The sequence below is a fragment of the Ailuropoda melanoleuca genome, chromosome 8 (assembly GCF_002007445.2).
Source record: "Ailuropoda melanoleuca isolate Jingjing chromosome 8, ASM200744v2, whole genome shotgun sequence".
Taxonomy (NCBI): Eukaryota; Metazoa; Chordata; class Mammalia; order Carnivora; family Ursidae; genus Ailuropoda; species Ailuropoda melanoleuca.
In genome coordinates, this window is record NC_048225.1 from 93,446,662 (window position 1) to 93,474,410 (window position 27,749).

The following is a 27,749-nucleotide window of genomic DNA, read 5'->3' on the forward strand; positions in this document are numbered from 1 at the left end:
GGATTCCAGCAAGATGAGGCTCCTAGGGTAAGACCTCATGAGTGGGGGGGGGGAGCTCTCCTCTGATTCCTTACTGGTTGATAAATGAACAGTGTTTTTTGGTTTACCATCTGAAAAAAAATTGCTTTTTTTTTTTTTCCTCAAGAGCAGAAAGGAAATGGTTTTTTGGTTTGTTTCCTTTTTGTCTTACAAGCTAGGATATAAGGGAGAGCTGTGGGTATGTAGGCTCCATTGGCGTGACGTTTTGTTTTGAGTTTTCTGTTGCTTAAATGAAAGTGGTTTAAAATCCCACAGGTTCTGAGCAGGGAACTGGGAGGAATAGTAACACAGACCTTTCAAAAACAGTAGGTGATTCAAAGGCCATATTCTTCTTGAGTTTGGAGTGCTATGTGTGATTTTGTATGGTAGATTTTTCTTTCAAAACACGTTTTTCTTAGGGTGACATTATAACCTGTTTGTCTTCTAAGAGCACCCAGAAACTGGCAGCTGAAAATTATGGAACAGGAAAATCAACAGAGAGTTAAAGTTAACTATGGGTGAATGTATAGGTAATGAAGATTTAAGGAGAATATGTTCCCATCTGATCTATTTGCTGCCTGTTTGACTATATATTTTATGGTTATTTATGCTTCCATATGAATGAGTGGTATAGCCAGATCTGTAAGCTGGTTCTTGTTAAGTTGGATTGGCTAACCCTGATGTCAGTCAGAGATGTCTGTCTGTCCATGTTGTAGTACGGTATTGAGTTTTCTGTGATTGCCCACAGAGACACCCAGAGGTACCTCTTGGGGATTTATTTCCATCTTCCAAGATTCAGTGAGTTGTTTGCTTGCTATCTTAAAATAAAATAATATATGTAAAATGCCGAACACGGTGCCTGGTATGTAGAAAGCTTCTCTAATTCTTCTTCTTCTTTTTTTTTTTTAAAGGATTTTATTTATTTATTTGACACAGAGAAAGAGAGAGAGAGCGCGTGTGCACAAACAGGGGAGTGGCAGAGAGAGAGGGAGAAGCAGGCTCCCTGCTAAGCAGGAAGCCCGCAGGGGCTCGATCCCAGGACTCTGGGATCGTGACTTGAGCGGAAGGCAGATGCTTAACCGACTGAGCCAACCAGGTGCCCCAGGAAGCTTGTCTAATTCTTAACAGGGAGAAATACTTACTTTTTTAAACTTGAAAATGGTTATAAAATAGCATGTAAAGTATTATCCCAGTTCTGGAAAATTCAGCAAATAGTTAAGTTCTTATATACCAGATGCTGTTTAAGGACCTGGGGTATGAGAACTAGATAGGGAAGAACTTGCCGTTTCTTTGTGTCTCATTTAATTTTGCATCACAGAGTTGATTGGTGTGGCTTGCTAGGATGTCCTCTATAGATAGAAAACATTTGTTTTCCCAAATTCTTTTTTGGAAGCCAGACACTGACTTTGTATAGATATTTAGCCATAGATACCTGAGTGTGTGTCCTCTCTGAAAAGTTAGTTAGATGAGTCCTGCCCACTTTCTCCTTGTGTGGATGAGGGCAGGGCTTTGGAAGAGCTCGTTTATCCCGTTTTCACTCAGGAATAAGGATTGGAAGTTGAAACAGTGGTTGAGCTTCCTAAAGCACTAATGTAAATACAGCCCAAAGCCACCTGGAAGCCTCCCTTTTTGAGGGAGGCTTTGCTGGGAGAATGATTGTGGTGGTTCTCTTCCTTCTTCAGCCTGTTGTCATCTGCCCCATTGCATTGGACCTTTTGGATTTTTATTTTGGGGGGAGGGACTTAGAAATATAGCTTTTGGCCCATGGTTGATTGAGCGTGTGGGTCAAATTGCTGGATGCCCAAACTGGATTTTGACACCAGGGTACTTTAGCAATGGAAATTTGAGTTCGCAATGGTCTGCTGGCCATGGTTGGCAATGCCCATTCTGGTCCCTACTCTTTACTTGTCTAATGCATGGTTTAAGGTAAGTATTTAGGTTTCTGTACCTTAGTGACTTCCATAAGTTCAGGAGGGATTTTCAACCCATTTTCTAATCATTTTTCGAGGGTTAAGAGATGGACACTTACAAAATATTTGAACCGAAGAAAATCCCTGCCAAATAGTCACCGTGAAAGTTTTTTTTATCCCAGCAAGAAGAGGAATTCATGGTATGATATCCTAGCACCTAAAGGAATGAAGCCATTTTAAAATGAATTAATATTTGTACCTATTCATTCCCAAGTCTTTATTCCAGAGCCCCTCACATGGGAATGCAAATTACTGACCAACCTTCTGATATTTCTTTCAGGGACACCTGTGTGGTTCTTTGTGAAAATTGCTCCAATTCGAAATGAACAGGATAAAGTGGTTTTATTTCTTTGCACTTTCAGTGACATAACAGCTTTCAAACAGCCAATTGAGGATGATTCATGTAAAGGTTTGTAATTCTGATTTGTACAAATACATTTATGCTTTTTTTTTTTTATCCTGTGGTGTGACTCCCATTCCAGAGAATTTGAGGTTGCCAAGGCAATCTCTGCACAAAGATCAAGATTTAAACTTTAATTTGTGTTGGGTAAAGCATTGTATCCTTCTGGAATGTATTAAGGGGGAGAAGGGGAGGGGGAAAAAGCTTTGTTTAGGAAAGCATTTGAATCAATTGTATACCTTTTTAGATTAACCCTTTCCAGTAACAATTAGACAGCAGAAGGGAGTTGGGCACCTCTGGTATCAGCAGAATCTTTTCCCGGTGTCCCTGTGACAGGTGCCGGTCAGCCAAATGAGGCAGTCCATGGCCACATTCACCTTATCTGTATGTCAACTTTGTTAGATTTGACTGAGTTCTTGCACTGCAAGATTGTTAGAGTAGATTTTAACACATCTCTACCTCTGTGGTTGATTGAGTGAAGTCTGTGGCTGGTGAATTCATTGGAAATGTGGTATTAATGAGGCCAGGGTCTTTTTTTTTATTTTATTATATTATGTTAATCACCATACAGTACATCCCCAGATTCCGATGTAAAGTTTGATGCTTCAATTAGTTGCGTATAACACCCAGTGCACCATGCAATACGTGCCCTCCTTACTACCCATCACCAGTCTATCCCATTCCCCCACCCCCTCCCCTCTGAAGTCTTCAGTTTGTTTCTCATAGTCCATAGTCTCTCATGTTTCATTCCCCCTTCTGATTACCCCCCTTTTCTTTATCCCTTTCTTCCCCTACCGATCATCCTAGTTCTTATGTTCCATAGATGAGAGAAATCATATGATAATTGTCTTTCTCTGCTTGACTTATTTCACTTAGCATTATCTCCTCCAGTGCCGTCCATGTTGCAGCAAATGTTGAGAATTCGTTCTTTCTGATAGCTGAGTAATATTCCATTGTATATATGGACCACAGCTTCTTAATCCAGTCATCTGTTGAAGGGCATCTCGGCTCCTTCCATGATTTGGCTATTGTGGACAATGCAGCTATGAACATTGGGGTGCATATGGCCCTTCTCTTTACTACGTCTGTATCTTTGGGGTAAACACCCAGTAGTGCAATGGCTGGGTCATAGGGTAGTTCAATTTTTAACTTTTTAAGGGACCTCCACACTGTTTTCCAGAGTGGCTGTACCAACTTGCATTCCCACCAACAATGTAGGAGGGATCCCCTTTCTCCACATCCTCTCCAACAATTGTTGTTTCTTGCCTTGTCTATCTTTGCCATTCTAACTGGCGTAAGGTGGTATCTCAGTGTGGTTTTGATTTGAATTTCCCTGATGGCTAATGATTTTGAACATTTTTTCATGTGTCTGTTAGCCATTTGTATGTCTTCATTGGAAAAGTGTCTGTTCATATCTTCTGCCCATTTTATGATTTGTTTATTTGTTTCTCGTGTATTGAGTTTGAGAAGTTCTTTGTAGATCTTGGATACCAGTCCTTTATCTGTGGTGTCCTTTGCAAATATATTCTCCCATTCCGTGGGCTGTCTCTTAGTTTTTTTGACTGTTTCCTTGGGTGCAGAAGCTCTTTATCCTGATAAAGTCCCATAAGTTCATTTTATCTTTTGTTTCTCTTGCCTTTGGAGATGTGTTGTGAAAATGTTGCTCTGAGGCCAGGGTCTTGAGTGACATTTCCATATGGGTCATTTCATCAGCTTGTGACTACAGATTGTCGTACTCACTTCAGCCTATCATGTGCACGAATTCTTTGGATAACATTGGGGGCTAAGGAAGGAAAGGGCTCAGGATTTCTAAAACAATGGTACTCTTGAAGAGGTCAGGCTCATCAGATGTACAAAAGATGGCATGTTATTCCCAGAGGTTTGGGGTTCAGGGGTGTCACAATGCTCTCTTCCATCCCTCTTCCATAGCGTGCATGCAAGGTAAGCAAGAGGCCCTAGCTTTTTTAGTTGCAGTCCTTCTTGGCTCTGTGGTTGATTTTCCAGCTCTCTCTCTTGGAGAACTCTGCTCCTTGCGGTTTCCCGAGATGTGGCAGACAGATGTGAGTGGAGTCCAGGGAGAAGTCCAATTGGGGAGTATAATTCTTGATGTGACAAAATTGTGATTGTTAAATGTGCCTCCTAGAAGGAAATGAAAAGCATTATGGGGATGCTCTCTTGGGCTGTGTCTCTAGCATATTTGGAGGCTCACATTTATAAAGTTCAGAGCACAGTGCTGTGTATACCAGTCTCGTATTTTTTTTTTTTTAACTGTCTGATAACTCAGTAAATCAATTTCAGCCTGGCTTTTGGTTTCAAGGCGACAGCAGATGTAAAGTTTCTCAGCTGGCACCTCTGCCTCCTGCAGTCTCCTCTTTTTCCGCAGGTTCGTGATTCCCTGATTTCTACTGGTTTCCAACGTGAGGATTTCTCAGTGCATAGAGTGATTCCTCAGTGATAGACTCATGATTAAGTGTCATCCTGCTACCCTCTAGAAAGGCCGTTTGCTTTTTTAACTGAATAAACTCATAAAATATTAAAGGCAGTCAGATATTTTGACATTGTTTTTATACGTTTTGTCTTAAAACCGTAAAGAGTCAGAATGTTGTCTGAGTCAGACTGTTTGCCTCTCGCCACCGCTGGCACGGTTTTGGGTGACATGCAAGTATTGTTTAGTAGAAAAGACGTACTCAACAGAGAGCGCTCCCCACCCGCCACCTAGGTGTCTGCGCTCGGCTCTCATGAAACGTAAAAGAGGAGATCAAACTGATGCAGTGAGAGTCGCCTCGGTTTCTTTTCCAGGAAAAAAGAAATGCCCTACTTCATTGAACCTGACTCGATGCATTTCTTTGCTGATGAGAGTTTTGGTACACACACACGCACGCACGCACGCACACACACTCACATGCACACTTCAGTGCTCCCTGGAGTGATCACGCTTAATGCCTTCTCCAAGACATGGCGTTAGAAGCCTGTCCATTTCCAGTGCCACGGTAGATATGTTTGGACCCTCCCTCTTGTTATGTCACTGTGCCCCTTGCCTTCTCTGAGTTGGTACTCTGCTGAGGACAAGGTTAAATTTTATGAGTCTGTTTATGGTGGAAGAGCATGATAGCTGTCCAGACCTTGTTAGTTGTCTATAAACTGCAGCTCTGGCTGCAAGGATCTAATCTAGGAAGATGTGTTGCCATGTGGCTGGCTTGTTCTCCTGACTTGACATTTCTTCTTGGATGTGCTCTCCCATTGGGAGCTTCTGGCGGATTCCAGCTGGGTTTTCAGTACAGCACCTCTGTCAGCAGTCAGAGTCTTAAGAGCCTCGCTGACCCCGCCTTGTTTAGAATTCACTTTTGAGCGGGAAGGGGAGGGTGGTTTATACAGAACCCCAGAAATGCCCGGATAATTGCCCTTTGGCATAGCCGCACAAGATGTTTCCCACCATCCCATTCATCCTTTGTTTCAGTCAGTTGTGCTCAAACTGTCTTTCAGATGGCACTGTGTTCCTTGATCACGCCGGGCCTAACTCGGGCTAGGGGCCGGGCTAAGTGCATCCAGCAGCGGTAGGAGAAGCCAGGTGGTGCCTCACATTTTTCCACGAACAACCCATAAAGTGATAAACACATGGGATAGTCTGCTGTGGGCTAGTTCAGCGTCAGACATAAAGTAACTCCCTTTTGGCAAGTGAGTGGGCTGCTCTGAGGCCCCTCTTTTATTTAGTGTATCAGTTCTCAAGCTCCTTGTGATGAATGACCCAGGCCCCGACCTCCTCAACTTTTCTTTTCTGTCCATCTTTCGACTGCTTCCCTTGCTCTTTGACAAAAAGTGTCCACAAATGATGTGGGCTGGGAAATGCAAGTCAAGCTAGGTTTGCTGTTTGGTAGCAGCTGTGTGTGTGTGTGTGTGTGTGTGTGTGTGTGTGTGTATTTGAAGTTGGAATGAACGAGTAGATGGGAATTCTTGGCTGAAATGAGAATCTGTGATGTTTCAGGAGTTTCATTTGTTTCTAATCTCTTACTGTTCCATTTTTTTTAAATGTAAATTCAATTAATTAGCATAAAATGTATTGTTAGTTTCAGAGGTAGAGGTCAGTGATTTATCCGTCTTATATAACACCCAGTGCTCATTAGATCACATGCCCTTCTTAATGTCCATCACCCAACTACTCCCTCCCCTCCCCCTCCTCTCCTCCAGCAGCCCTCCGTTTGTTTCCTATGATTAAGACTCTCTTATGGTTTGTCTCCCTCTCTGATTTTGTCTTCTTTTATTTTTTCCTCTCTTCCCCTGTGATCCTGTTTTGTTTCTTAAATTCCACATATAAGTGAGATCATATGATAATTGTCTTTCTCTGATTGACTTATTTCGCTTTCTTACTTATCTGTTATTACGGATAATTGGTAGTGGCTGCAGGATAGTTTTCTTGGTCCTGCTCTCCCTTTTGAGCTAGGCAGCTTGGGCACATGGGTAGAGAAGAATTAGATGATAAGGTTCAGAGTTTTCTCTCTAGATTGTTTCCTAAAGGATGAGGATGAGTCATCCCTCTGGTTTTGTCTCTTTCCCCACCAAATTATCTCACACTAAAGGAGTGAATTCATTTTTAAAGACCCACGTATTACTTCTACACAGTAAACTTGAGCCAGATTCAGATTGCAAAAGGAATGTAAAACTTCAGAGGTGACTTTTAAAGGCCGAAGGTTGAGAATGTGCAGGGATGAGGGCCCTGGCAAGCTGTTATAACTGCAGACCTTTCCCCACATGTGTCCCTGTGCGATATTTGCGAGGCACTCTTGAAAAAGAAACTGGGCGTGGATACAAGCCACAGGTCCCCTCGAACCCTCTGATACCAACATTTTACCCGTCTGCCCTTAGGATGATGGAAAGGTGATGATTTAGTGACTGCTCCGTGGAGAAGCCACCCTAGACTTGTGGTTATTTCTACACTGACAGGGAAAAGATCCAGGGAGGAGGACTTGAGGACGCTTGTTAGGCAGTGTCCACACTGACTGTCCTTCTTGGTCCCTGGTGTCCTGTATTCTCTTGCGTACGTTGGGTTATAGCACCAGCTCCTCCAAGAGAATCTATGACTCTGCAGATTAGGACAAGCCTGGGCTCACAGCCTCCCCACCGAGGTCAGGACCCCTTACAGCCATCCTCTGCCACTTCTACTCAAAGCGACTTGGCATGCGGGCCTGTAGGTCTGTCTTTTCTCCTATCCCTGGACTTAACTTATCCTTGGAGGAGCTGGAATTTCATCTCATCCCAGAATCCTCTCTTCTGGCCTAAGGAGGATACAGGGCTGTGTGGGCTAACACAGCCTAGTGGGGGGCTCACCCCTGTTGAAACCAGAACCCTTTGTGTGATCAAGGGAGGGAGCAGCGATTGTCCTTACTGAGGATGGAGAAAGGATCCAGTGAGTACTTTTTAGCCAACTGCTGGATTGCATGCTGTGTTTCTTTCCTTCTGGCCTTCTTCTGTTTTCATGCCTCCCCTTCCCTTCCTGCCACCCCTTTGCACCCCAAAGACGCCCAGTACGTATGTGTGCTGGACAGATAGAAGTCTGCCTAAGGCCGGGGGAGTATACAATGAGGGGGTGGGCAGTTCTGTTCGTGGTCGGGCAGTATCCGGAAAGGGCTCCCTGCCTTATCTCCCTTGTGGAAAAGGTCCATGGTGCGTCCCCCAAGGAAGATCACCCTGACCCAGGTTCTCATTGGGTTCTGGCCTCCTTTCTGGCCTTTTGGACAACAGGAGATTCATTGTTTCCAGGAAGGTTTCTCCTGATGGCTCTGGTCTAAATTGTACCTCTTCTGTTCCGTCACATGCATTTGTTTCTCTTACGTGTTTTTAATCTCGTTGCGTGGCTGACACCCCAGTCCCCCAAACCAGGAACCCAGAGACCGCCTGGGATGCCTCTTCTCTCCTTCTGCAGCTGTTGCTCACCTACCTTGGTAGCTGTTCTCAAGGTCCCCTTGGGGCCTGGCCCAGGCTCCACTATCGTCCAGGCGCTCAGGACCTCTTACCTGGGGTCCTGACTCGCCTTTTATCTGTCAACCTTGTTTTATAAAGCCTACCATGCACATTCCCATTCTGTCTTTCTAAAGTGAAATTGGTGTGTTCCCCCCCCCCTCATTTAAATTCCCCCCCGGTTCCCCATGGGTTTCAGGATGAATGTCACATTTCTTAACTTGCTATCTTGGTTCTTACCACTGAAATTCTTCTCTGGCCCCTGGCATCCACTTTAACATCACTTCAGGCCACGGTCTGCATCCTCCTCCCCTCTACCAGCTGTGCCAGCCATTTAGGGTATCTTATTCTTCACTGACATATTACCCTACTTTATGATTTTTGCCTTTGTAGGTGCTCTTCCTTCTGTGTGCATTGTCTATCTTTTCCTTCTTGTGTTTTTAACTCCTACTCGTCTTTCAGAATTTTGCTCTAGTGTCACCTCTTCTGGGAAGCCCTCCCTGACTCCCTAGCCTGGATTTGCTATGCCTTCTCTGGACGGTCTTGACCATAGCATCCTATACTCATGTCTGTCCCAGAGCTTAGCTTACCATATCATGGCTTTTAAAATTTATCTGTCAGTCTTGCCTACTGGGGTGCATGCTCTTTGGAGCCAGAGTCCATATTTTATTGATCTTAGTATCTCCAGTACCTTAGCACTATGCCCGGCATGTAGTAATTATGTTTACAGACTTAATACATGAATGAATGATGTTTTTTCATCTGGCCAGGCAATGATTCCTATTAGAAAGTATCTATAGTTCAGAAAGGAAAACACGGGGTTTTTCCTTTCTTGGAACTTGGAAGAGAACCTTTTTCCTTCCTTCAGAACAGGCAGAGCCTGGCCTTCCTGGTAAGGTGTGATGGAGAATTTTACTGTCTGTCCATTTCCCTGTCCAACACCCATTCATCATCCCATGCCTTCCACTCAGGCAGCTAAGAGCCAGCTCCTTTGATAGCCACGTTCTTGGAAAGGTTTCAGGGCTACCCCAGAGAGCAAGAGGCTAGCCTGAGCCTGGGGAAATGCCCAGAGGTCCAGGGATCTTTTCTTCTTCTTTTTTTTAAAGATTTTATTTATTTATTTGACAGAGAGAGAGAGAGAGAGAGACATCCAGCGAGAGAGGGAACACAAGCAGGGGGAGTGGGAGAGGAAGATGCAGGCTCCCAGTGGAGCAGAGAGCCCGATGTGGTGCTCGTTCCCAGGACCCTGGGATCACGCCCTGAGCAGAAGGCAGATGCTTAAAGACTGAGCCATCCAGGTGCCCCAGGGTTCTTTCTTTTCATCCCTTGTGCTAGATCAGCGTATGGGCCAGGACCCTGAGCTCCCTGCCAGGCAGGAGCTGGGGTATCTGTCCTGCCACCTCCTTATCATTTGTCTCAGAGTGTGGGTCATGGTGGTGGTATAGTGATGGTAGCAGAGGGGTGGGTTGGATCAGAGGGTTGCTGAGCCCTTGTTGACGTTTCCACGCACAGCTGTTTTTTACCTGATTGAAAAATACACTTTATGTTCTTGAAAAGCTTTGTAGAATTCAATTCCAGTTTTGTTTCAGGCTGAAAGAGAGCCTCACTCAGAAAGAGACTTTAAAAAATCCAAGTTTGGTACTAGGCTCTTTGGGATTCTTGTTATTTGGGGAACCTGTCACCAGCTGTCCTTCCCCCATCCCAGAGAAGACTAAAATATGCCCATGCTTTCCCCCCACCTACCTGGGGATTAGATTCATTTCTTATTCCTCTGGCTTTGGAGACTGTGATGCATGGGCTGGCCATTTCACTAGCTCGTCCTTGCCATCCCTGGAACCAGCTCAGTCTCTGCTAGATCAGACTGTGTGGGGGTTCGGAGCAGCCCGAGCCCTGTCACAAAGTCAGAGAAATATCTTGACTGACTGGTATTATCTGACAGGAAAGCTTGGGTCAGAGTGGACAGATCAGGGTTCTGGACCCTTTATAGTTGTCTAGGTACTCTGTGCCTCAGTTTCCCCATTTGTAAAACAGGACTGAAACCTACCTATGTCACAAAGCTAATTGATGAGGACAGAGTGAAAGTGCAGGGAAAAGTAAATTGCTACACAAATTTGAGTGTGTCGAGATACTTTTCTGAGCAGCAGGTCTGGGTTGGGAGGAATGCAGAGTGACTCTTGGGAGCCCAGGAGGACAATGGGTGTGTGTGCTTCCAACAGTGTGGCTGGTGGTGTGAATGTCCATGACCTGCAGGATGTGGTTGAAACTGTCTTTTCTCCCCTCTGCCCGCTGCAGGCTGGGGGAAGTTTGCTCGGCTGACCAGAGCGCTGACAAGCAGCAGGGGCGTCCTGCAGCAGCTGGCTCCCAGTGTGCAGAAAGGCGAGAATGTCCACAAGCACTCCCGCCTGGCTGAGGTAAGGGCGGGGGGCTAGCTCTTCTTAAACCTCACTTCCTTGGGGTCCATGGGCTAAGAAAATGGTACAAAGCAAGTGTGTGGTTTGGAAGAGACCTTCAGGACCCTCAGACTCATGTCTTGCCTGGGCTGTACACCATGATGTGTGATTTGGGGAAAGTGACCCAACTCCTTTGAGCTTTGTACTTCCGTCTGTAAAGGAGACCGCGAACAGCTCTCTTCCATCTTATTGAGGTTACAGGTGTCAATTCACTTTCTTGAGGGAGTAGGGAAGGAGCTGGAAGTGCTATATACATGAAAGGGTTTTGACTTATAAACCATAAATAATTTCATTATTTAATTAATACATATTATCAGAGGAAAAAGAGATAATAGGAAACAAGCAAAAGTCACCTGTAGTCCCAGTAACCAGATGGCTTTGTTATAATTTTTGTATGCATTCTTTAACTCCTTTTATTTAGTATAGCCTGTTTCCTAAAGCCTAATGAATACATTTTTTCATAGTTAATATTTATGAAGTTCAAATGTATCTAAGAATCAACGTGTATATTTAATGTGGCTGTGTTACCTTTTCTTCACCTTATATCATCATGAACATCTGTCTAGGTTAATAAATGTACTCGAAATTATTGCTGTTCTGATAACCTTTGTCGTAAGGAAAACTTGTGGCCGTGGTATTCTCCCTGTTGCTGGGACAAACGAGAGGCTGGGAAGCCTGGACAAGGTGGTTCACTAGGCTTCATGCACCCCAATTACTCTTACCGTTTTTGGTGGTTCTGCGTCCAAATCACGTATTATCTGCCTTCCATGGTGCCTCGCCTTCATTTTTTCAACTCAGCCTGGGTGGACCAGCGAAGAGTGCCACCCCTTGCCCACAGCAAACTTCCACTTTACCCAGAGATGACAATGTAAGCTGTCTGTCTGCCGGCTCATGGGCACTCAGTTCTTGACCCTTGCTCAGATGATGGGGTCCTTTCTAGCCTGACTCGTGGCTCCTGGAATCCTAAGAGAGGAACAGCTGGCACAGTGCAGCTCACATTCAGTGCCCGAATGTCAGATGAGTTCACTACAGACAACCTCCTCGTGGCGTCTGAAAGCTTCTGCCGACAGTGGGGATGGGAGCAGTCACCTGTGTCACGTTAGAGAAGGAAAGGCACTTGGAAACATAGCTTTTGGTCCTGATGTGGGCTCAGTATATCGTAGAAAGAAAGCTAAAGGAGACCTTTTGGCGTACAGCCTGCACTTTCCCTGTGCCTGCTGCTGCTTTTGGTTAATAAAGCAGCCTCTTTTGCTGCTGCTGTCTGCCTCGCTTCCTCTTACTCAAGCCACATTCCTGGTGTATGCTCCTCCTGTACACCAGGCCCGCCCTTCTCTCAGATGTCTGGTGTGGCGGCTCCTTCACCAGCCCTGAGTCTGTGCTCAAATGTCATTTTCTCTGGGGGGCTACCTGCATCAGTCAGAGTTCTTCGAGAGAAACAGAACCACAAGGATATTTATATATTCAGAGATTTATTGCAAGGAATTGGTTTATGTGATTGTGGGGGCTGGCTAGGCGAGTCCAAAATTCGTAGGGCAGCTTGGCCAACTGGGAACTCCTGGAAGAATCGGATGCCGAAGTCCATAGTGGTATTCCTTCTTCCTCAGTTTTGCTCTTAAGGCCTTTCAACTGATTAGATGGGGCCCACCCAGGTTATAGAGTATAATCTGCTCTCCTGAAAGTCAGCCCAGTGTAGATGTTAATCACATCTACAAAATTCCTTCACAGGAATGCTTAGATTAGTGTTTGATCGAGTAACTGGGTACCATGGCCTAGCCAGGTTGACACATAAAACTAACCTTACAGTTCATCCCTGTCAGCCTGTCACACACATTTACTTAAACCACACTTACTCTCCAAATAAAGATGGTAACAGCGTCATGCTTCCACCTAACATGATCCAATTTTCGTGCATATAACCAAAAATGGACCAACTCTTCCCACAGAAGAGGGTGCAAAATCCTTGGGTGATGTTTACTCTTCCCCTTGATAGTCCGTGAGATACTGAGATGTAAATTATTATTAATACATCTTATGTTTGGGGGCGCCTGGGTGGCTCAGTCATTAAGCGTCTGCCTTCAGCTCAGGGCGTGATCCTGGTGTTATGGGATCGAGGCCCACATCAGGCTCCTCCGCTGGGAGCCTGCTTCTTCCTCTCCCACTCCCTCTGCTTGTGTTCCCTCTCGCTGGCTGTCTCTCTCTCTCCATCAAATAAATAAATAAAATCTTTAAAAAAATACATCTTATGTTTAATAAGGGGATAAGAGGGAAGAAAATAAAGTATTTGCTTAATATATATATGCATATATGTATATATATATATACACACACACAGACATTCATAAGAAAATAAAAATACTCATACCTCCTTATTCTCTCCTGCTCTTTTTCTCCACTTAGTACCTTCTAATGTACTATCCACCTTATTTATTTCTTCTGTTTGTTGTTCATTGACACATCCCAAGCACTTAAAACAGTGTCTGGCACATAGTAGATGCTTATCAGTAGTGTTTCTTTCTTTTCTTTTTTTTTTTTTTTTTAGCTGGTTGAACAGATGAAAGAAAGAAAGTGATATCAGTGCTTTTGTTGACCTCCTCTGGCATAAGTAGTTGCTCATTGATTGGCAATATGAGGCAGACATCTGGGTCCCATCCCAGGGACTAGTTAGCCTGGCTAGAGGCTTATGGATTTTACTGATCTTTTCAAAGAACCAGATTCTGATTTTGTTGATTTTCTTGAAGCGTTTTCTATTTCCAATTTCATTGATTTCTGCTCTAATTTTTATTATTTGTTTTCTCCTACATTGGATTTAATTTGCTCTTCTTTTTTTTAGTTTCCTAAGAAGGAAACTAAGATTATTGATTTTTGATCTTCTTTTCTTATATATGCATTCAATGCTATAAATCTTCCTCTAAGCACTGCTTTCACTGGATCCCACAAATGTGCATAAATTCTGTGTTCCTTTTCATTTAGTTTAAAATATTTTAAAATTTCTCTTGAGATTTCTTCTTTGATCCCATGTGTTATTTAGAAGTGTGTTTCGGGCGCCTGGGTGGCACAGCGGTTAAGCATCTGCCTTCGGCTCAGGGCGTGATCCCGGCATTGTGGGATCGAGCCCCACATCAGGCTCCTCTGCTATGAGCCTGCTTCTTCCTCTCCCACTCCCCCTGCTTGTGTTCCCTCTCTCGCTGGCTGTCTCTATCTCTGTCGAATAAATAAATAAAATCTTTAAAAAAAAATAGAAGTGTGTTTCATCTCTGAGCATTCTGGAATTTTATAGCTACCTTTCTGTTATTGATTTCTAGTTTTAATTCCACTGTGATCTGAGAGCAGACGTCGTATGATTTCTGTTCTTTTACGTTTGTTAAGGTGTTTCATGGCCCAGAATGTGGTCTCTCTTGCTGAATGCTGAGGTGAGCTTGGGAAGAACAAGTGTTCTGCTGTGGTTGGATAAAGTCATCAGTCACAACCAGTTGATTGATGGTGGTGTTGATTTCAGCTATGTCCTCAGTGATTTTCTGCTTGCTGATTCTGCCCATTTCTCATAGAGGATTGTTGAAGTCACCAACTTGATAGTGGATTCATCTATTTCTCCTTGAGGTTCTCTCACTTCTTGCCCCACATATGTTGATGATCTGTTGTTAGGCACATACAGATTAAGGGTTGTTACATCTTCTTGAAAAATTGACCCCTTTGTCATCATGTAACGTCCTTCTTTATCCCTGCTAATTTTTCTTGCCCTGAAGTCTGGTCTGCCAGAAATTAATATAGCTACTTCTGCTTTCTTTTGGGTGTTAGCATGGTATATCTTTCTTCATCCTTTTATTTTAATCTATCTGTGCCTTTATATTTAAAGTGGGTTTCTTGTGGACAGCATATAATTGGATCTTATTTTTTGATCCGTTTTGACAATCTCTGTCTTAATTGGCATATTTAATGTTTGACTATTGATGTTTAAAGTGATTACTGATATAGTTGGATTAATATCTGCCATATTTGTTACTGTTTTCTACTTTTTGTCCTTGTTTTTCGTTCCTATATTGTTTCCACTTTTTCTGTTTTTTTCAGTTTTAATTAAGTGTCATATATGATTCCCTTTTCTCTCCTTTCTTAACATTATCAATTATACTTCTTTTTTTACTTTTTTAAGTGGTTGCCCTAGAGTTTGCAATATATATTTACAACTAATCTGAGTCTACTTTGAAATAACACTGTACTGCCTCATGGGTAGGGCAACTACCTTACATAATAACAAAAATAATCCTAATTCTTTTTTTTTTAAAGATTTTATTTATTTATTTGACAGAGATAGAGACAGCCAGCGAGAGAGGGAACACAAGCAGGGGGAGTGGGAGAGGAAGAAGCAGGCTCATATCGGAGGAGCCTGATGTGGGGCTCGATCCCATAACGCCGGGATCACGCCCTGAGCCGAAGGCAGACGCTTAACCGCTGTGCCACCCAGGCGCCCCAAAATAATCCTAATTCTTGATTCCTCCTTTCTGTTCCTTGTATCATTGCTGTCATTATCCACGAGCATAGGTAAGCATATATATCTATATGTGTATATATATATATATATATACAGAATTAAATACATTGTTGCTATTTTATTTTTGAACAAAGTTTTCCCTTTTATATCATTAAAGAATATGAAAAATAAAAGTTTTTATTTACCTTCACTTTTTCCTTCTCTGATGCTCTTTCTTTATGTAGATCTGAGTTTCTGACCTGTATTATCTTCCTTTTCTCTCAACAACTTCTTTTAATATTTCTTGCAAGGCAGTTCCACTGGCAACAAATTCCCTTAATTTTTGTCAGAAAAAGTCATTATTTCTCCTTTATTTTTTTTTTAAAGATTTTATTTATTTATTTGAGAGGGAGCGAGAGAGAAAGCACAAATGGGGGGAGGGGCAAAGAGGGGGGAGGGGCAAAGAGAGAGGGAGAATCAGGCTCTCTGCTGAGCAGGGAGCCCCATGTGGGGTTTGATCCTGAGACCCTGAGATCATGACCTGAGCCAAAGGCAGACGCTTAACCGACCAAGCCACCCAGGCGCCCCTCCACTTTTGAAAGATAATTTCATGGGGTACAGAATTCTAGGCTTGTGTTTTTTCTTCTTCTCTCAACTCTTTAAATATTTCAGTCTGCTCTCTTTTGTTTATGTTTCTGAGGAGAAGTTAGATGCAATTCTTATCTTGGCTCCTTATAAGTTAGGTGTTTTTTTCCTCTGGCTTCTTTCAAGATCTTTTCTTGATCTTTGATTTCCTGCCGTTTGGATATGAAATGACTAGGTAGGTGTATTTTGTTTACTTGTTTGTTTTGTGGTCCTATATCCTGCTTGGTGGTCTGTGAGCTTCCTGAACCTGGGATTTGGTGTGTGACATGAATTTGGGGGAAATTCCTGGTCATTATTGCTTCAAATATTTTTTATTTCTTTCTTCCCCTCTGGACAATGAGAACTCAAATATTTTTTGTTTCTTTCTTCCCCTCTGGACAATGAGAACTCATTACACATATGTTACACCTTCTGCAGTTGTCCCACAGTCCCTGGATATTCTGTTGTATTTATTTATTTTGTTGGTCCTTTTGTTACAGGATTTCTATTCCTTTAGCACCCGCAGTTCTTGGTCACACTGCTTCAAAGAATGAAGAGGTAGACCAGACAAAGAATGGTGGGCAACAAGGCAAAATTTATTGAGCAAGAGTACAATGCTCTCGAAGAGGAAGGGGACTGGAGAGGGTTGCTGTTGGAGTTTCTAAGTTTAGGGTTTATTATGAGCTCTATTGCAGAACGATCCTAAGCAACCAGGGTGTGTTGTGCCAGTCAGGGCTTTGATCACGTATCTGTCTACCTACTAGATTCATGTCTATATGCTGATGGTCTTTTTGGGCTGACATCTGGGGGCTTAGGTCTTAGCTGCCCCTTGCTCATGATAGTGACAAATGCTCTGTGGCTAATTGTTTTATTTTAAGACGTTTTGGAGAAATCATTTCTGCAAAGGCTGCAAAACGGAATGCTAGTGTGGTCCTGTCTAAGCTGCAGAAAGAATGTTAGTGCTGTTCTATCTTAGCTGTCCTGAGTCTATATTTTCTTGTTGGGGACCCTGGCCCTGTCTACCCAACTGTCCAACTAACTCCTAACACTTTCCGTCTTTGCTTTTTGGTTTTGGAGGCTTCTATCAACGTATCCTCAAGCTCAGAGATTCTTTCCTCAGCTGTGTTCAGTCTGCTAATGAGCTCATCAAAGGCATTCTTCATATCTGTTACAGTGTTTTTGATCTCTAATGTTTCCTTTTGGTTCTTTCTTAGAATTTCCATCACTTTGCTTACATAATCCATCTGTTCTTGCATGTTACATTTTTCATTAGAGCCCTTCACATATTAATCATAGTTGTTTTAATTCCCGGTCTGATATTTCCAATGCCCCTGCCATGTCTGGGCCTGGTTCCGATGCTACTAGCTCTGTGTCTTCAGACTGTGTTTTTTGGCTGTTGGTATGCCTTGCAATGTTTTGAAAGCTGAACTTGATGTACTGGGTAAAAGGCTCATGGGTAAGTAGGCCCTTAATGGTGTGGGGGTGAGGGGTCAGGGAGAAGCAGCATTGTATAGTCCTATGATTAGCTGTTTTTTAGTGAGTTTATGCCCCTGGGATGTGAATTTCATGAATGCTCTGAGTATTTCCCCTACTTCGGCCAGACAAAATGTATAGAGGGGGCTAGAATTGGGTGTTTCCCTCCTCCCAGGTCAGGGAGGCACCATGAAACCCAACACTTTAGGCTCTGATTTTACAGTTTGTCCTGAGGGCAGGCCTTTCTGAGAGAGAACAGAATGCTCTGGTGTATTTCAATATAGTTACCTTTCTTCTCCTCTTCCAGAAGCAGTAGGGGATTTTTCTCTGATTTTCACTGTGAGGATCTGGGACGGCTCCTGGAGGTAAAACTCACAAAACTATGCCTGGCTCTCCCTGCACTTTGTAACTCTCAGACTTGGCCACACTGAGCCTCCAGATATTTGCCGGTTATGGGGTAGGTTTTCCTATCCGGTACGGGTTCTTGTGGAAGCTTCGGCTCCTGGGTTTCTCCTGTGGCAGGTTGTCATTTTTTTATTCACCTGCCTGCTTCTCTAGTTTTTGGTGCAATGGTTTGCCCTGCAGTTTCACTTCTCTGACGTATCTAAGAATTGTCCATTTTCAGGGGCTGGTTCAGCTTTTCACTGTTGTTAGGATGGAGTGACAATTTCCAAGCTCCTTACCTCCTGGACTGGAAACTGGAAGTTGAAACAGAGAAAACTCTGTTCCCTGGCCATAGCCTACAGCCGATTTCCTGCTCGGTTTTCTCACTGGTAGGTGCCACTGGCCAAATGTAGATTGAGTAAGAGTACGGATACCTCAGACCTCTCCCACTTCTAGGACAAATTCGACACAAAACGCAAGTGGACTGGAAGTAGTTTTCCTTTTAAATGGATTGCACTTCGTATTTTCAAGGCCCACTTATTTCCTCGTTAGACTGTTCTTTTTCCCTGAGCTTGGGCAATGTGGCTTTGGTCCTCACTTTACTCCTCATGTCTCCCTCTTGGACTGATTGTGGGAAAGAAGGAGGCACATGCTTACTGTGTGCTAGGCTCTGTGCTTCTCATCTTTAATACTCCGGACAAGTCAGCAGTTTTACAGAGGGGGCAATGGGGCCATAGGGAAGGTCACTAACTTGTTCATGGTCACCCGGCAGGACATGGTAGGCTCTGGATTGAGAACCAGGTTTATGTGCCTTTAACTCAACCCGTTTCCCATTTGGGCCGGTTCCTTCTGTGCATTCTCTTCATCCCAGTCCTCTGCTATTACTCATCTCAGGGTTGCCAGACCTTCTGGCTTTAGACCTGCTGGGGGTCTGTGATCTCCCTCATCTCAGGATAGAAAACCAAGGCCATCTTGTCAGCTGTTCTTGAGCACCCTGTTGCCTTGACCTCCGTTGGGCATGAGCATTTGTTCTTTTAGGGGACCAGTTTATTTTCAGATTCTCCAAGTATCTTAATGCGTAAGTCAGGCTGGAGGACCCTTGTCAAGGGTTGAGTTCTGTGGGACGCAGATGCTGGGTAACATCTATGAAGGAAAACGGGGAGGAGGCAGCCCCTGGGCCAGGGGCGCATCAGACCACAGTGCAAATCCGAGGGAGGCTTTGCAGCGTGACGCGAGCTCTGCAGCAGAGAGGCCAGCTAGAGGAGACCGACACAGGCCAGAAGGGCCAGGCCGCTCAGCCACCGTCTTGCTTAGCCATTGGCAGTGCCTCAGCAGAAAGGTCGGGTTTCCATCCCTTAGGAAGCTACCTGCACCTGCAGCAGGGTAGAGAATCCTTTCCTGAAGTGGGATTTGAAGGGGCGCATTTCTGAGTTTACTACCCTGCTATAATGCTTTCCGCCTTTGTAGGGCAGCAGGTCCTGGTGGGCGTATGAGAGCGCACCACTCCTGCTCTGCAGGATTTCACTGTGGTTTTCACGCAGGGGTGACCCCGCGGGGGGTTGGTCTGTCTGGGAGCACTGTGCTGCCGTGCCAGCCCCTCTCTCTCCCTGGGACGGCTGTGGGGAGGACCTGGAGGGGAAACCAGCTTTCCCTGTCACCTCATCTTTCAGCTCTTCCCTATGAGGGAGCCAGGTCCAGATATAATCTGAGATACGCCATCGTGGTGGCTGGAGCACGGGCACATCATTCAGCCAGGCCCCGTGGGGTGCGTGGTCCAGCTCATGAGGCTCTCCGTCTCACCATACGGAGATCTGGTCAATGCTGTATGTTTTTCATATGTTCTGCTGCTGTTCTTGATGCAGGCGATCGGAGTGGTGGGCTGGCACAGCGCAGCACGTTATAACCCACTTAGCAACTTACTCAGTTGTGTGATTTCCCGTGAGTCATTTCAGCTCTAAGAGCTTCTGTAGCCTCCTCTTCCTTCTCTTCAAGTGGAGGTAGTGAGTTCAAATGAGAATAATAGATACCCATAGATTTGTTCAGAGCAGGGAATGTTCTGAATACAAACGGTTTGACATATAGTAAATGGTCAATAATTGTAGCTTAATATTAAGATTTTTGGTTCATTAAGTCCTGTTTTAAAACAGTTCTCAAAAAAGAAGTCCTGCCATTTGGGACAAGATGGATGGACATTGAGGGGAGTGCTAAGTGAAGTGAGTCAGACAGAGAAAGGCCAATACTCTGTGATCTTACTTATATACATGGAATCTAAAAGCAAACAGGCAAACAAGAAACCTGAGCTCATAGAGACAGAGAACAGACACAGAGAACAGATTGGTGGCTGCCGAGTTGGGGGTGGGAGAAATGGGTGAAAGGGTTCAAAATGTACAAACTTCCACTTATAAGATAAATGAATCCTGGAGATGTAACATCTAGCATGGTAGGTGTAGTTAACAATACTGTATTGGATATTTGAAAGTTGCTAAGACAGTAGATCTTAAAAGTTCTCATCATAAGGAAAAAAAGTGCTTGGGACACCAGGGTGGCTCAGTTGGTTAGGTGTCTGCCTTTGGCTCAGGTCATGATTCCAGGGTCCTGGGATTGAGTCCCACATCAGGCTCCCTGTTCAGCGGGGAGTCTGCGTCTCCCTCTTCCTCTGCCTCCCACTCCCCCTGCTTGTGCTCACTTGCTTTCTCTCTCTGACAAATAAATAAAATCCTGAAAAAAAGAAAAAATGCTTAACTATGTGTAGTGATCATTTCACAGAATATACATTTATCAAATCATGAAGTTGTACACCTGAGACTAATGTTGTATGTTAATTATTTCTCAATAAGAAAAAAATTTCGATTTTTGGAAATAAAACAGGTTCTTCTTTATCAGATTTTATTTTATTTTATTTTTTTAAAGATTTTATTTATTTGAGAGAGAGAGAGGAGTGGGGAGGGGCAGTGGGAGAGAGAGAGAGAGAGAGAGAGAGAGAGAGGGAAGCAGACTCCCCATTGAGCAGGAAGCCCGATGTAGGGCTCGATCTCAGGACCTGGAGATCATGACCTGAGTCGAAGGCAGATGCTTAACCGACTGAGCCACCCAGGTGCCCCTTTTATCAGATTTTAAAGCAGAGGCCTATAAAGTAAAAAGTGAAATGCTCACTGTTTCTTGGAAGTAACCATTTTTAAAACAGTGTATGAGTTTTATTATAATATGTTCGTATATATTTATATTGATTTTTTAAACAAAAAATGAGGTCACACTATATTTTCAATTTACCTTTTTTTTTTTCACTTAATAGTATATTCGGGGTATTTCCCTAAGAGTACATATCCCCTTCATTCTTTTTAATGGTTGCTTTGTATTCCCCTGCATAACTATATCCAAATCTATTTAGCTATCCCCTGTTGATGGATAGGTAAGTGTTACTAGTCTTTGCCTATTTCAGGTAATACTTCAGTGAATCTCCTTGTATGTGTATATTTTTTTAAAGATTTAAAAGATTTAAAGATTATTTATTTGAGAGAGAGCATGAGCAGGGGGAGGGGTAGAGGGAGAAGCACCGCCCCCCCCCTCCCTGAGCAGGGAGCCTGACATGAGGCTCGATCCCAGGAGATCATGACCGGAGCTGAAGGCAGACACTTAACAGACTGAGCCACCCAGGTGCCCCTCCTTGTATGTATATTTTTGGTTTTAATTTAGAATTCTTTTAAATATTCTTTTAAATATTCAGAATAATAGAGAGTAATTAACAAGCATTCCTTTGATTATACTATCTAGATAGTGATTTCTCACTTCAAATCCTTTTGTAACAATTAAAATATTAAAGATAAAGTTGAGGCACTCTTCGAACTTATTCGTAGAGGTAAATCACTACCCTGAAGTTGTGTGTCTCCTTGTTATTGATGTTTTAATATTTGTATTACTATGTATTTATCCAGAAAACATATACAGTATAATTGTGTATTTTTAAAAAATATATTTGCACAAATGATATCATCCTGTGATATTTTACAGCTTGCATTTTACAGCCAATATTGATTTTTGAAAGCTTTTTATTTTGAAAGAATTACAGATTCACAGGAAGTTGCAAAACTAGTACAGAGAGTGTCTGGTACCCTTCACCCACTTCCCTCAATGACAACATTTATGTAACTATCTTGCAGTAGCAAAGCCAAGAAAGCGACTTGTGTAGAATAGTGTTAATTAAATTAAAGATTGTCGTTGGGCTTCCCCAGTTTTTACACGCATTCATTTATGTTTGTGTGCGTGTGCATGCATGTAAGGGTATATTTAGTTTTGTAAGAAGCTGCCAAACTGTTTGCCATTTGCAGTTGGTTCTATCACTTTATCTTCCTACCAGTAATATAGGACACATCCATTTTCTCTGCATCCTTGCCAACGTTGAATATTGCCACTCTTTTTCATTTTTCTTACTAATGAGGGTGTCGTGATATCTCATCGTGGTCCTAGTTTGCATTTTCGTAAACGGCTCGAGATGCTGAACATCTTTTCATGAGTTTGTTTCCAGCTACATATTTCCTTTGGTGAAAAGCTTATTCATGTCTCTTGCCCATTTTTAAATTCAATCCTGCTAACATTTCTTTCTTTCTTATTGCCTTAAACATGTAGGCATGCTTTAAATCTTCTCCCTTGGTGGTTCATTTCCTCTTGTGTTGAGCTTCTCTACAACGAGAGGTTTTTGGTGGGAGTCCATCGGGTTCCCATTTGGGGAGGCGTCTGGATGTGGTGGTTGAGATTGCCTGTGCCATCTATCATAAACTTTCACCTGGCTCAGACCAGCTTTTCTGTAAAAGTCTTGGCCCTGGGCCTCCCAGCCATGTGAACAGTGTGAACTCTGGCTCCACGCTTGGGTATGGCACACGTTTGGGGCTCTGATTTTCTCATAGATAACAATTTTTCCACGCAAAGTTCCAGACAGGTGTCCAGTTCCTTCTTATGTCTCTGGCATATGTGGTAGTTGTCTTCTGTTCTGTTCGTCTGTCAGGGCAGCCCGTTGTCACCCCAGTGAGAGCACGTGTGTTCCCCTCCGCCCTCTACAGTGTGTGTGTTCTGATAACCCCCGCTTCTGAGAAATGCCTGGGCTGTTTGGTGTCAGCTCATGGCTGCTTTGGTTTTGTGTTCCTGCTTTGTTTCTGGTACCTGAGATTTTGAACTTTTCTATTTCTTTTTACATGTTGAATTTTTATTTTATTATTACTTTTTAAAGATTTTATTTATTTACTAAAAGAGAGCAAGAGAGCGTGCATGAGATGGGGAGGGGCTGAGGGAGAGGGAGAGAGAGAATCCCAGCAGACTCCCTGCTGAGTGTGGAGCCCGACTCGGGGCTCAATCTCATGACTCTGAGATCCTGACCTGAGCCGAAATCAAGAGTTGGACACTTAACCGACTGAGTCACTCAGGTGCCCCTTAAATGTTTAATGTTTAAATAGCATCTCAACATGTTTGGTGTAACTGGAAGTTTGCCCTGTTAGAGCTTAGTTCATTCTATTGACTCTTGGCTCGCTAAACACTTGGGCTCTTGTGAATACGATAGGTTCCTGGAAATGGAATTAAAGAGACAGAGGGTACAGACATTTTTTTTTTAAAGATTTTATTTATTTATTTGACAGAGAGAGCGAGAGAGCACAAGCAGGGGGAACAAGGGAACAGTAGAGGGAGAGGGAGAAGCAGACTCCCTGCTGAGCAGGGAACCCGTTGCGGGGCTCCATCCCAGGACCCTGAGATCATGACCTGAGCCGAAGGCAGATGCTTAATCATCTGAGCCACCATTTAAAACTTGGTAGAAACTGCCTGAGTTCACAGAACAAGGTAGTACCCGTTTATGCTTCCTGTCCTATCACACGTGCCACTTTATTCTCTCACCGTTGCTGAGAATTGGTGCTAGCAATTGTTTTACTCACTCTAAAGTTTTAACATTTTTTAAAAAGATTTTATTTATTTATTTGTTAGAGAAAGAGAGTGAGAGAGCATATAAGCAGGGGGAGCAGCAGAGGGAGAGATAGAAGCAGGCTCTCTGCTGAGCAAGGGGCCCGATGTGGGACTCGATCCCAGGACCCTGGGATCATGACCTGAGCTGAAGGCAGACGCTTAACCGACTGAGCCACCCAGGCGTCCCTGAAGTTTTAACATTTTCATTAATTTTTAAAGGAAGAGCACTTATTTTTTGTGCACTGCCCAGGGATTTGATGTGATAAGTATAGAGGATGCCTCGCTTACATGCACGAGCACGCTGCCACAGCTGCCCAAGGGCACGACATGCCCGGGGCACGTGAGGTGGTGCTGAGCAAGCCGCCTCCCCAGGCAGCAGGACAGAGATGCGGAGAACTGAAGTCAGCTCCCTGCACACATGCACAGAGGGCCGCGCTCACTGTCTGCACTCGCAGGGGACGTACGGAGGTGCCTTCTGCTGCCGAGGGAGAGCAGAGGCGGGTACCAGGTCTGGGATATGAGTCTGTGTCACAGTACCTAGGTTTCCAGTCTCACGGGCCAGAATCTGCCAGTATGTATGGGAGCAAATGTGTTATCCTTTTTTCCTAGAAACAGACTCTGTGTGTCTTGAAATTGAGATTTCCTGCTCCACTTTTTTTTTTTTTTTTTTTTTTTTTTTTGCTTTCTGGGTGTGGACTTCGTGTGACTCCTTTAGACTCAGGGGAAAGTGACAACACTCAAGTGGTCCCTCACTGCTGCGTGGTTCTCTCCTGCTTTGGAGAACTTGGGCAACAGGAACTTCTGCCACAAGCATCTGGGTTTGGGGCTAATTTTGCCCCTTGTAAAGAGTCTTTTTAAATACTCAGAATTGTCTCAATGTGGGATAGGCTGTGCTTGTAGGTAGTAAGTTTGTCTTTACCAGAGGTATTTGGAGAACCACTTGATGTCTGTTGAACATGAGCTTGGGAAGTGCGGCTGGGCTCACGGCCTTGCCCTTGCCTTCCAGCCCCGAGGCCAGCCTGTGCCTGGTCGCTGCGTGCGTACTCACAGTCCATGGGGCTCCTACTGGCCAGCTCTCTCTTGCCTGAGGACTGGGGTCTTGTGGTGGGGGGAGGATTCTTTGCTTTTTTCTTAGGAGGATCATTTTGTGTATGTGTTTGTGATATTTTAATAAACTGTTTTACTCAAAACACGCATGGGAAAACTCAGATGTTTGGTGATACCAGAGATCAACCGTATATTTGATTTTGGTAAAAAAGTTATAAATAACCAGGTGAAGTGAGGGTTGAGGATTTTCTACAGCTGTTTTCTTTTCTTTCTTTTTTCTCTCTTAAGAGACAGGATGATGTAGTGGAAAGAGAAGGGGATTTGGAGTCAGACTGACCCGAATTCTCCTCCAAGACTCCACTGCATTCCAGCTGTGTGACTTTCTGAAAGTTACTAAGCCTCGCTCATCTTTCCTCATCCTCGTGAAATAGGATACGACCTACCCCAAAGGACGGTAGTGAGGATTTGCGATGCTTTACGACACGTATGATCTTATTACTCCCTGCTTAAAAATCTGTTAGTATCATCTTGCTACTTCTTTGGATGAACTTAAAATTTCTGTCATGACTTACAAGACTCAGCTCGTCTCTCCACCTCTGTCTGGCGGCTCCCCACTCACCGGGAGCATCAAACTCTCTCTTGCCCCTGGGCCTTGGAACGTGCCCTTCCTCTGCCTGTAAGTTCCTGCTCCTTCTCTTGGCTTGGCTAGTTCCTACTGAGTCTCAAGGTAGACACCACACCTTCCCAACTGCCCCTGCCGGTTCAGCCTCCTCAGACACTTTCCTCGCCATGTGCAGTTTCCACGTTGAACACTCATGCCACGGGGAGTGCTGTTGTTGAATATTTGCCTGCTCTGGTAGATGAAGGTCTGTGAAGATGGGGCAGTTTATTTATTCTGCCTCCCTGCCATCAAACACGAGGCTGGCACGTAGTCAGCGCTTGGTAAAATGTTCATTAAATGAATGAAGGAGGAAGGAAGCAAGAACCTCGCTCAGTGTTGATTCCCTTTCACATTAAGCCCTTCCTCCCCTCATGACGGCTGTCTGCCTTGGTCATGGCTAGCAGATTTGGTAATGATGGCGACACTTCCGTATCTCAACTACATCACTTCTTCTCAACACTTGGATTTAGAGAAATGTAGCTGAGGATTTCAAAGTAAAAAGTTAAAAGAATTTCTTGGCAAAATAAGAAGAAACCGAGATCGTGACCCTATTACATTTCAATACGTGCTTATAATTGTGAAGGTGTCATGTGGGTTGGTACTCGACTGTGACATAAAGTATATGGGTTCCTACTTCTGATTGCTTCTCACTGCCTTTATCTCTTCCATTAAAGAGCAAGTGCATCATGGAAAAAGTTCTAAAAATAGTGCCTGCCTGTTTTATGGAGAAGGGCGTTTATGACAGGAATTAAGCAGTTGTTTAGCTCGGGATGTCTGAAACCCCAGATCAGCTTTTATTTTGTGGCTGGAGCTTCGTTCCCAACCTCGTTAACATCCTGCTCTCCCTTTTCCTTTGAATGTGCTTTTTCTGGAGGGGACTAGTTTGTTCTCACTCTGTAGTCATGAAAACCAAAGTAGTTTCTCAACAGAAATGAGCTGTACTAGGGAAGAGGGAGGAGTCACCTGGAGTAAGGGGTTCGGAGAACCAGGGTTTCTCTTCGCCCATAGGCGGAGGATGTTCGAGGCAGTCGTGGTGGATGACGGGATGGTGGTGTTTGCAGGTGCTCCCACCTGTGTCCTGATATGATCGGTGAGGCCAGTTTGGTGGGTGAAGTGTTGAGTACCCCGGGGCCATTCTCAAAGAGGACGTTCCCTGTGTTTGACTCTGGGTCCTTTTGCTGATATCATCCTGGGAGAGTTGATGGCTGGTACTCCCCGTTAGCCAGCAGTCTTGAGGCTGCTGGCTCCTCTGACCTTGTCAGGACCCATCCTGGTCATGGTGGATTGGCCAGGTCTCCAGCTTCCCAGGAAGGCTGTAGAGTCTGCCCACGGTCTCATCCATTGCTACTCCCATGTTGAAGCCCACATCCTCTCTTTCCTGGAGGTCTGTGGTCCCTCTAGCTGGCCTCCCTGTACTTCCAGGCCTGCCTCTTCTGTTCCTTCTGCCACATGGATACCTGAGTACCTTTGCACACAGCAACTGATGATGAACTTCCCTTCCTTAAAATTCTTATGTTTACATAAGGGGCGCATCAAATCTTGCCCCCCCTTCCTTTATATTTAGGGTCATTTTCCAATTTTGTCTTCTGTAGACCCCCGTCTCCCAAAACACAAAATAACAACAACAAAGGCAAACCACTCCTGGGCCTGAGCCACACCAGGCTCCTCCCACACCGAACTCTTACCCTGCCTCCTTCACACTCCAAGCCTTGTGCACATGGTGCACTGAAAATGCCCTGCCTGAGCTTTGTCTGTCTGTGGCCCATCCTTCCGGGGAGATCTTGACAGTCACCTCGCATCAAAGCCTTTCCTGACTCCTTAAGCCCGTTCATTGCCTCTTTTCCTCCGCTCCTGCAGTACTTTCATCCATGCATCTCTTCCCACTTTCATATTATGTATTAGTAGTTTGCTTGCACATGTCTCTTCCCTTCTAAGCTATGGGATCCTCGGATCCTCGTGGGTCACCACTTTCAGTGTCTGAGTGTCCATGCTTTTATAAGGATCCACAGAATTGATGGGATCTGTGTGGCCATTTTATTTTGTCTCCCCCCCCCCCAAATAAATGTACTTTTAGCAGTCTTCTTTTCTTCCCAGGCCATTCAGTTCTGTCATTCTTGGTCCCTGATCTTGGAGGAAGCCAAGGCCTTTAGGCAAATAGGATGTACTCCTTGAGCTGATTGCTGGAGCCTTCCTGATTGTCATCCAGAATCTCTTGAATGGGAGAAGATGTTTGCAAATGATCTATCCAATAAGGGGTTAATATCCAAACTACATTAAAAAAATTATATAAGTCAACCCCCAAGTAATCCCATTAAAAATGGGCAGAGGACCTCATAGACATTTTTCCAAAGAACCCATACAT

At 44.1% G+C, this 27,749-nt stretch overlaps 1 protein-coding gene across 5 annotated transcripts in view; it reads left to right on the forward strand.

Moving 5' to 3' along the window:
• The window catches only part of KCNH1 (potassium voltage-gated channel subfamily H member 1), a 353,228-nt gene that overhangs the window by 40,699 nt on the left and 284,780 nt on the right, over positions 1-27,749 (forward strand). For all 5 annotated transcript variants that reach the window (XM_034666902.1, XM_019797426.2, XM_034666905.1 and 2 more), the window contains exons 4-5: positions 2,269-2,397; positions 10,633-10,751. In XM_034666902.1, the coding sequence (XP_034522793.1) occupies positions 2,269-2,397; positions 10,633-10,751 (248 nt within the window). The remainder of the gene's footprint in view (positions 1-2,268; positions 2,398-10,632; positions 10,752-27,749) is intronic.